General features: G+C 43.9%; 1 protein-coding gene across 2 annotated transcripts; it reads left to right on the plus strand.

The window, feature by feature from the left end:
- The first annotated feature begins 533 nt into the window (after positions 1 to 533).
- On the plus strand, positions 534 to 4,867 carry LOC116577852 (translation initiation factor IF-2-like). Of its 2 annotated transcripts, none has more exons than XR_004280636.1 (4): positions 534 to 1,259; positions 1,657 to 1,724; positions 2,082 to 2,161; positions 4,659 to 4,867. XR_004280636.1 is itself a non-coding variant. In XM_032321599.1 (4 exons), the coding sequence occupies exons 1-4, from the start codon at positions 653 to 655 to the stop codon at positions 4,708 to 4,710; spliced, it is 804 nt and encodes a 267-aa protein (XP_032177490.1). In that variant the 5' UTR covers positions 534 to 652; the 3' UTR covers positions 4,711 to 4,867. The 2 variants fall into 2 exon arrangements, 1 of the variants encoding a protein (XP_032177490.1); XM_032321599.1 differs by having other exon boundaries at positions 2,085 to 2,161.
- The last annotated feature ends 5,482 nt before the right edge of the window (positions 4,868 to 10,349 follow it).

Consider the following 10,349-nt stretch of genomic DNA (forward strand, 5'->3'; position numbering starts at 1 on the left):
CCACCCCACCGGTCCTCTCCCTCCTATTATAATTCTCCTCTGCAACCACATGGAACGTTTTCGGCTATGACTCCGGGCCCACCGCCCTATATTTATAAAGGGATGAGTCCTGTGTTGCACAGACTTAATTATGGCATCACCAAAACACCACTCCACTGTCCACTCCGTCGGTGCCTCTATACTCTATGCACGGGGTCGCCCTCCTGCTCAGGTTGAAAACTCTGACTTCGCTCTCTCCCAGTCTCCAGGAGGAGCGCCTCGGAGTCTAGCCTGGCCGGGGCTCAGAAGCCACCCTCCCTCCGCTGAGCTGGGCCTCGCATCTCCGCCCTTGGTCCAGATCCTTCTCGGGCTGCGGGTCGGGCAGAGCGAGCATAGGGCGATGGAGAGGCTCAGGGTCCGGAAGCAAGGGTCGCAGTCCGGAGGCAAGGGCCCCGCGATCGCTCGAACGCGAGAATCCGGAGTCTAGGGGGTCCAACAGCCAGGGCTGGGGGACAAGGGTCGGGGAGCGAAGGCCGGGGTTGGGGCGAGGGCCCTCGGCGCAGGCAAGGGCTTGGGTCGGAGGGCGAGGGCCAGGTTCTGGGTTCGAGGGTCAGAGGTCAGAATCGGTGGCGAGGACCAGGAGGGAGGGGACGAAAGTCAGAGTTGGGGGTCAATGGGGGTCGGGGATGGGGGCGAGGGCCGAGGCGGGGTCTGGGATGAGGGGCGGGGTGCGAGGGCTGCGGTCAGGCGGGCAAAGGTCAGACCTGGGGCCGAGGGCCAGGGCCCGAGGCAGAGGTCGGGGGTGTCCGGGAGGAGCGGGGGTCCTGAGGCGAGGAGTGGGGTCCGGCGAGAACGCGGGTGCCGGTCCCGACTGAGGGATCGAAGGCCGGGGTCGCGGCGGCGCCTGAGGAGGGTGAGGGTTTTGGGTGGGGGGCGTCAGGCCGTCGGGATTCCGCGGAGCTCCGGGGACGCATCGCAGCCGCGGCCGCCGCGGCCCTTTGCAGCTTTGCGGCGGGCCCTCGACAGGGCGGCCGCACTCGCGAGCAGCGGGCGCCCACCTCCTCTCCGGCCTCGTCCCCGCGGCCACTCCGCGCCCAACTCGACAGCCTCTGCCCTACGGCGCGGTGGGCCTGTCGCGGCGACCGGTTCCGTGCGCAAGGCCGGACAGGTCGCCGGCGCCTCCGGCCTCCAGCGTAGGGCGGGCACCGCGGCTTCAGGCTTCCCGGCTCCGGCAGCTCGATCCCAGGCCCCTGGAAGCACCTCCTGCCCCTTCAGCAAAGGTCGGGGGCGGGGTCCGCAGGCCCGCAGCCCTGCTGAAGTCCTTCATCAGGCGGAGGGGGTCCAAGGCTTGAGCAGTTTCGGAGGGAGATTTCCTTTGTTTATGGGGGTGAGGGGAGAGGGGGTAATGTCTGTTTCGAAGAAGTGTGATATACTTTCACTGCTCTTTGGCCAGCTGTGCCCTCTTCTGTACACACCTAGCTTCCTCCGTCCTCCCCAAACCGTCGTCGCGAATGTGGGTTAAAGAGTTTTTAATTTACGTTAGTACGTATTGGAAAATATTTTTCACAGTGGGTCTGGGTAATAAACTGCGATTATATCTCCTTTCCCATCAGGCTTTATTATTTTTTTTTCTTCTCCTTGCAGTTAATCATTGTCTCCATTCTTTGTTTTCTACGGATCTATCATTAATTTTTTCCCAACGGCCTACCAAAACTGTAAATTTCCATTCAACTCAATCTCGTCAGGTAATACGTCTGGTGGTTTGGTTTTTGGGTTTTTTTGTTTTTCTTTTTTTTTTTTTTTTTTTCCTTGCAACTATTCCTTCTATTCCAACCTTAAGTGTTGCTCACTAGGCCAACCACACAGCTGTTGTTCTGGGATTTCCCTTCATCATCATCCTGGGAATTTTCCTTGCTTCATTTTGGGACTCCCTGTGTCCTTGGATTCCGTGTTTTGTTTTTCTCTGTTATTTTGGTACAGCACATCTACCAGTAGCTTCCTGAGAAAGGGTGTAAAGGAGGTAATTTTTTTTTTTTTTTTGAGAAGTTACAAGTCTGAAATTATCATTATCTTTTTTTTTTTTTAACATTTATGTTTTTTAGTAGCCTCTGCACCCAACATGGAACTGGAACTCACAACCCCAAGATGGAGAGTCACATGCTGTTTGGATTCAGCCAGCCAGGTGCCCCTGAATATATCTTTATTTGACCTCCTCCCTTGACTGATATGATAATTTGTTTGGGTATATTATTCTAAGTTGGAATTCATTTTTTCTCAGAACTGTGAGTTTTCTACCTTGCAATCTTACTTCTGAGGATTCTAATGAAATTCTTACATTCATGGGGCGCCTGGGTGGCTCAGTGGGTTAAAGCCTCTGCTTTCGGCTCAGGTCATGATCCCAGGGTCCTGGGATCGAGCCCCACATCGGGCTCTCTGCTCAGCAGGGAGCCTGCTTCCTCTTCTCTCTCTGCCTGCCTCTCTGCCTACTTGTGATCTCTGTCTGTCAAATAAATAAATAAAATATTAAAAAAAAGAAATTCTTACATTCGTACATGACCCATATACCTATGTGTATTACCCTATTGTTATTACTACCTTTGGAAACTTTGATCATCTTCTATCTTTGATGTTTTGAAAATCCATAATGATATGCCTTGATATGCATATTTTCATTCATTGTGCTAGACACCCAAGGGCCCTTTTAATTTAGAAACTCTTGCCCTGGGGTGCCTGGGTGGCTCAGATGGCTAAGTATCTGCCTGTGGCTCAGGTCATGATCCCAGGGTCCTGGGATGGAGTCCAGCATCAGGCTCCTTTATCAGTGGGGAATCTGCTTCTCCCTGTCTCCCTGCCTCTTCCCCTACTTGTGCTCTCTCTGTCACTCTCTCTCTCTCAAATGAATAAACAAAAATTTAAAAAAGAAAGAAAGAAAGAAAGAAAGAAACTCACTCTTGCCCTTCAGTTCTGGAAAATTTCTTGCATCACTTTATTTTTCCTTTGTATTGCTCATGAGATCTCTCCCCTCTACACACCTATATTCTGCCCCCATTCTATTCCCACCCATCTTCTCTGTTCTTACTTTCTCAGATTCCTATTATTTGTATATTGGAATCTGCAAATAATTCTAATCCTGTCATCCTTTTTCTTCCATTTCTTCTTTCTCTTTTTGCCTTGATGTCTACAAATTTCCTCAACTGTTATTTTCCAAACTTTTCATTTTCCATTTTGCACCTTGCCTTCTACGTAATGGTGTTCTAGTAAGTGTTTACCAACCAACTCTTCGAAGGGGAGAAAGAAGCCTTGCCTGGTGGTGTTTGCCCATTTCCATAGTATAAATATTTCCAACATGGCTAATTTCAAGCTACCAAATGACATCACTGACTGCAGATTTGGAAGAGATGCACAGTGTATTATTAGTATGCACAGTATATTATTAGTATGCATAGCATATTATTAGTTGCACAGTATATTATTAGTATTAGATATAATAGATAAATAACCTCGAACATAGATAACAATATATGTAGGAAAGTAATTTGGAAGTGATGAGTTTTGAGTGTTACTTTTGTTTTTAATATATTTAGTTGTAGTTTTATATAGTCTAACTTTGAATAATGACTGTATTTAACAAATGGCTTGCAAGAAAATTCAACACCTGGTTCTTGCAAGCTGATATGAGCCAGTTCCTACAAACAATTGCTTCAAAATAAAAAATGACAGTCTTGGGGTGCCTGTGTGGCTCAGTGGGTTAAGCCTCTGCCTCAGCTCAGATCATGATCTCAGGGTCCTGGGATCAAGCCCCACATCAGGCTCTCTGCTCAGCAGGGAGCCTGCTTTCCTTCCTCTCTTTCTACCTGCCTCTCTGCCTACTTGTGATCTCTTTCAAATAAATACATCTTTAGAAAAAAACCAAAACATTCAGGATGTCATATGTCACTGTCATTCTTTAAAAAAAAAAAAAAAAAAAAGACGGTCTCTAACATAATAAAATTAAAACAGTTCTGACCACGTTAGTCTCCTACATGAAAATTTTATCGCTTCTTTGCTTACTGAAACCCTCAACAGTCAAGCTTCAATTCACATCCCACCTTTCTTACTTGTCCATGGAACAAATATTTTTTTAAAGATCTTTATTTATTTATTTGAGAGAGACAGAGACAGAGATAGGGAAAGAGAACACAAGCGGAGAGGAGAAGTGGGGCTCGATCCCAGGACCCTGGGATCATAATCTGAGCAAAAGGCAGACATTTAACTGATGGAGTCACACAGGCGACCCCCCCCCCACACACACTGAACAAACATTGATCAGGCATTTGCTATAAGCAAGGTCTTAAGCAAGAAACTGAGGATACAAAGATAAATAATATACATTTCCTTTCTTTGAGATACTCCCAGGGTAAGAGAAGAAAAATTTAAATACATACTATTGAATGTGGTAAGTACAGTAAAAAACAGTATGCACAAGTACTATAGGAATGCCTAGCAAATGACTAATTCAGCCTGGGGGATATGCCAAGGAAAAGCTCAGCTTGTCTTTCCTTGTCTTTCAGGTCTACTAGTGAGTTGGGATTTTTGTTTCATTAAACATTATATACTTTCTCATCACAAGCCCTAAAGGGAAAGTGTAGTTTTCATTTTGAAGACTGCTAATCTCTCTCTCCCTCTTTTTTTTATTTAAGGGACAGATGTACTCGGAATAAACTGCTTATTCAGAATTTTAGGCTGAACTAACAAAGGATTTCTTCAAGCTATCAATGTATGGGAAAGATAGGAATATTAAAGTATGTACTGCTAAGTTTCTGGAGTATTGACAAATATGAACAGAAGAAGTGCCATGGAAATAGTGTGAAAAATAAACAGAAGTGAGGCACCTGGGTGGCTCTGTCGGTTGAGCATCTGTCTTCAGCTCAGGTTATGATCCCAGGATCCTGGGATTGAGCCCTGTGTCAGACTCCATGCTCAGCAGGAACCTGCTTCTCCCTCTCCTCCCCACTCTTGCTCTCTCTTGCTATCTCTGTCTCTCTCAAATAAATAAATAAAATCTTATTAAATAAATAAATAAATAGAAGTATAAGAGTATATGGCAGTGGAAAAATATACTTGAAGCATGTAACTGAGGGGTGCTTGGGTGGCTCAGCCATTTGAGCATCTGCCTTCAGCTCAGGTCATGATCCTAGGGTCCTGGGATAGAGCCCCACATCGGGCTCCCTTCTTAGTGGGAGCCTTGTTCTCCCTCTCCCTCTCCCCCTCCCCCTTCTTGTGCTCTCTCTCTTTCTCTCTCTCTCTCTCTGTCTCTCTCTCAAATAAATAAAATCTTTTTTTAAAAAAATTTTATTTATTTGACAGACAGAGATCACAAGTAGGCAGAGAGATAGGCAGAGAGGGAGGGGGAAGCAGGCTCCCCCGCCAAGCAGAGAGCCCGATGCAGGGCTCGATCCCAGGACCCTGGGATCATGACCCAAACTGAAGGCAGAGACTTTAACCCACCGAGCCACCCAGGTGCCCCTCAAATAAAATCTTTTAAAAAAAGATGTAACTGAACTATTTCCCAGAAATATATATAGGAGATAAATATATAGAGATAGATAGATAGATATGATATGATATCATCGGATTGGTGATCATCAGAAGGTCACAAAGATTTTTCTGACCCAAAATATTTTGGGCCGTGAACCCATTCCACAGTGAGGATAAAGGATCTAGTAGAATCTTTGAGTTATGTAGAGAAATAGGTCCAAAAAGTTGAGGTGACTTTTCTAAGGCTACCTAGATGTTGGTTGAGCTAGGATTCGAGGACTTAGGTGTCCTGGCTCGCACTTCAATATGTTTTTCATCAAAATACTTCAAGTATTTACCTAGGGGCAAGCTCTGATGTCAGCCAAGCATGAGAGAAATAACTTTATGTCCATGTGTTCATTCCTTTGTTGAGTAGCTCAACAAACATTTTTTGAGTGCCGATCCTACAATAGAGCCATAGAGATGCACAGATGAATTACACATTAGCTAATAGGGTAGACAGGCACATATACATTGTGGGTAATTTATACTATCAGGGAATATTGGGGGCTATTTTCATGCCCAAAATGACATCGGAGTTAAAGTGATGAATGTGTACAATTTTGGCGAGGGAATGGAGGAGGGCATTTCAAGCATATTAAGAAGGTGTAGAAACAAATGTTCACGGAATAATGCTGAACCCAGTGTGGCCAGGAAGAGAGAGAAGTGAGATAAGAGGGTAGGAAGGACTCTGATTTGCAAGGCCTTTACCTGAGGAATTAAGGGTGTTGATTAACTTTGCAAAAGACTCTAATGGTAGTTTGAGACAGGAATCAGTAGCTTAGGCATTCAAGAAAGTCTTCAAGATTCATGGCCTTCTACACTACTTGTTTTATGCTATACCTCCCTCTGAAATACTTCTGAATTCACAGAGTCAGGAAACATTTAGCCCAGAATAAAACAAGTTCCCCAGCTCTGTTTGGGAGTTTTTTTTGGTGAACTCATTCTCTCTGTTCATGTTATATTCTGTTACTCCTCCTTTTGCTCAGACACATCAGTAAAATTTTAAGATTTCTAAGCAATGAAAAGTAGTTTCTAATGAGAAAAAAAGGAACTCTGCTTTAATCAAGCATATAAGCAACATAATTACAATCATGAGAATATAGTTGATAATAATCATTTTCCAGGGGCCCTTAAAGTGAGAAACCTGAAACATGCCCCTTATGGTAAGGACTCATGTTTAAGTAAAGAGGAAGTTCTCAGTCTAGAGAGTGAACTCTGCCAATGAGGAGGAGGCATCACCCTTAAGTAGACCTTCAACTCATTTTTTACCCCCATTTCCTCTTCCTTACCAGCAATTGTTAGGAAGGGCCAGGAGCAGGGCTGTGTAAGCTTTAACTCGAGAATTTGGTGGTCAGGGGCACCTGGGTGGCTCGGTGGGTTAAAGCCTCTGTCTTCAGCCCAGGTGGTGATCCCAGAGTCCTGGGATGGAGCCCTGCATTGGGCTTTCTGCTCAGCGGGGAGTCTGCTCCCCCCACCCCTCACCCCCTCCGGCCTGCCTCTCTGCCTACTTGTGATCTCTGTCTGTCAAATAAATAAATAAAATCTTAAAAAAAAATAATAATTTGGTTGTCATATATTTCCTCCCTGACATTTCAAGGCTCCTGAGAAAATGAAATTCGTTCTTTCTCACTAAAATATGGTGATGCTTGTTAAACGCATTTGTAATTATATTAACAACACCAACTGGGGCCCCTTGGAATAAGTGCCCAGGAAAGAGAGAGTGAAAAAAATAGGACTCTTCTCATTAAAAACAAAGAAACAAAAAAGGATTAGGGTCAGAGACACCAGTATGAACTCATGTTTAGCTTAAGAGAGATAGATATAGGGACACCTGGGTGGCTCAGTTGGTTAAGCGGCTGCCTTCGGCTCGGGTCATGATCCCAGCGTCCTGGGATCGAGTCCCACATGGGGCTCCTTGCTTGGCAGGGAGCCTGCTTCTCCTTCTCCCTCTGCCTCTGCCTGCCACTCTGTCTGCCTGTGCTTGCTCTCGCTTCTCTCTCTATGACAAATAAATAAATAAAATCTTAAAAAAAAAAAAAAAAGATAGATATAGATACAGAAGTAATTATAGATTTGTATGCATATATGTGTTATTGTACATACACACAGATATTTCCTAGCTCTTTCCACTGAGAGGGCCTAGAAACAATAACACTCCAAAGGCAATGAGCACACTAAGCATCACATTTTGGTTTCTATATCATATTATCATAGTAAAAGGAACCAGGGCTCCTTGGAGAAATGGTTGATCTAGAACTGGGGTAGGGCATATACAAGATGAGAGTGGTACTTTTCATAATACAAGAAAATAAGGAATTGCTAAAAGAAAATTAAAAACCCACAATGATGGGGGCGCCTGGGTGGCTCAGTGGGTTAAAGCCTCTGTCTTCGGCTCAGGTCATGATCCCAGGGTCCTGGGATCAAACCCCACATCGGGTTCTCTGCTCTGCAGGGAGCCTGCTTCCCCCTCTCTCTGCTGCCTCTGCCTACTTGTGATCTCTGTCTGTCAAATAAATAAAATCTTAAAAAAAAAAAAAACTCACAATGATGGAGCCATGTCAAAGGGACAAAGGAACCAACTAAAAGATCTCCCAGTGGCCAAAGAAGGAACAATTTGAACAACAAAATAAATAGTGTAGTATCAGATATAGCCCCAAGTATCAAATAAATATCCAAGAATCCATACTGATACAAATACATGATTGAATAAATACAGAAATGAGGGAAAATAGAAAAATCTCATCTACAAAAGAGTCAGAAAAAATTTACATTAGATAGTCCCCAATTAAGAAGGTAGAGCTTACTCCACCACCACAATCACTCTCATCATACGAATGTGGGCTGCCCCTGAAAACTTTCTTTGAGAACAATAAGGGGAGAAAAAGTAACTTTATGGTGGAGGAAACTGTCAAATAATAAGCTGGCCTAGTGATAAGGCTAATATCATTCATGGCAATCACGTTGATAAGCTGTGCCCTGGATATAATGTGAGGAGAATGGTACTTTGCATCTGTGATCTTCCTCCCCAGAATCAATAACCCCCTCTATTAGGAAAACATCAGACAAACCCAAATTGAGGAACATTCTTACACGATACTTGACTAGGACCATTTGAAACTGTCAAGGTCATCAAAAATAAGGCAAGTCTGAGAAACTGTCAAAAGTCACAGACCGGGGCGCCTGGGTGGCTCAGTGGGTTAAAGCCTCTGCCTTCGGCTCAGGTCATGATCCCAGGGTCCAGGGATCGAGCCCCGCATCGGGCTGTCCGCTCCGCGCATAGCCTGCTTCCTCCTCTCTTTCTTCCTGCCTCTCTGCCTACTTGTGATCTCTGTCTGTTAAATAAATAAATAAAATCTTAAAAAAAAAAAAAAAGTCACAGACCAGGGGAGAATATAGACTAATATTTATGTGATATCCTGGATGATGGAGAGACATAGGTAGATATAACAGTGAACTTTTACCCAACAGAAAACATGCATACTATTTAAACATCAATGAAATATTTAAAATAATTGACCATTTTAGACCCTGAAAATTCTCGAAAACAGAAATTACACAGGCCTTTTTATCCTTACTACAGTACAACACAGGATTGATAAGAGATTGGTTGAAGAAATTATGGAACTTTAAAAAAAACAAAGAAAAGTTCAAACAGCTCTATTTTTTGATGCATATATCTGTTGGTAACACAGAATCTTCATATCTTTTTGTACTCTTCATATTTTTCAGATATTTTTGCCTTGATTTGTGAAAGAGGATTTTTAGATTCTTACATAATAAGTGCAATATTAACCTTCCTTTTTCTTTCCCGTTCTAAATATTGTCCAGCTCACCTCACTGGGCACTCCTTGACATCATTAAACATGTTTTGAGCTGAATTTGTTTCTGTTCCATTGGAGAAGAGATAATGCTATTTGCCTTTTGTTTATTCGTCATTCAGGAATCAAAATTGGTGCCCAAACTATATAATTTTTTTAAGAATTTTATTTATTTGTCGAAGAGAGGAAGAGAGACAGAGAGAGCACAAGTAGAGGAAGCGGGAGGCAAAGGGAGAAGAAGGCTCCCCGCTGAGCAAGGAGCCAGATGCAGGCCTAGGTCCCAGGACCCTGGGATTATGACCTGAGCCAATGGCAGCGACTTAATCGATTGAGCCACCCAGTCATCCCCAGTTATATAATTTTATAGAAAAGGAACATTAGTATAAATTTAACTTTGGTACAGCACAATGAAATTTCTGTTAGTTTCTTGGAATTACAGAACTGTGATAACTTTAACAATAAGCCAAATCATTGTTTCTTGATTTTTTTCTCAACGTCTAATTTGATTCTGTCTGTCTGTATGTATGTATGTCTGTCTGTATGTTTGTATGTATTTGAGTAGGCTCCAACTATGGGGGCAGACTTAAAGGCTTAAACAAGATACTATCTAAGTTTCCTCTAGCTATAAATGTGTCTCCATATATCAGATATGGGGTTTGAACTCATAACCCTGAGATCAAGACCTGAGCTGAAATCAAGAGTTGGTTGCTCAACTAGCTAAGCCACCAAGGTGCTCCTAATTTTTTAAAAATTCTTATTCCCTTGCCCCTGAAAGTCATGTCTATGTCTGTAGAAGGATGTTTCTTAAGAATACTATCTACCGGGGTGCCTGGGTGGCTTGGTGGTTAAAGCCTCTGCCTTCGGCTTGGGTCATGGTGCGGCGGTCCCGTGGTCCTGGGATGGAGCCTCACGTTGGGCTCTCTGCTCAGCGGGGAGCCTGCCTCCTCCTCCTCTCTGTCTGCCTCTCTGCCTACTTGTGATCTGTCAAATAAA

This window comes from Mustela erminea, chromosome 18, assembly GCF_009829155.1.
Source record: "Mustela erminea isolate mMusErm1 chromosome 18, mMusErm1.Pri, whole genome shotgun sequence".
NCBI lineage: Eukaryota > Metazoa > Chordata > Mammalia > Carnivora > Mustelidae > Mustela > Mustela erminea.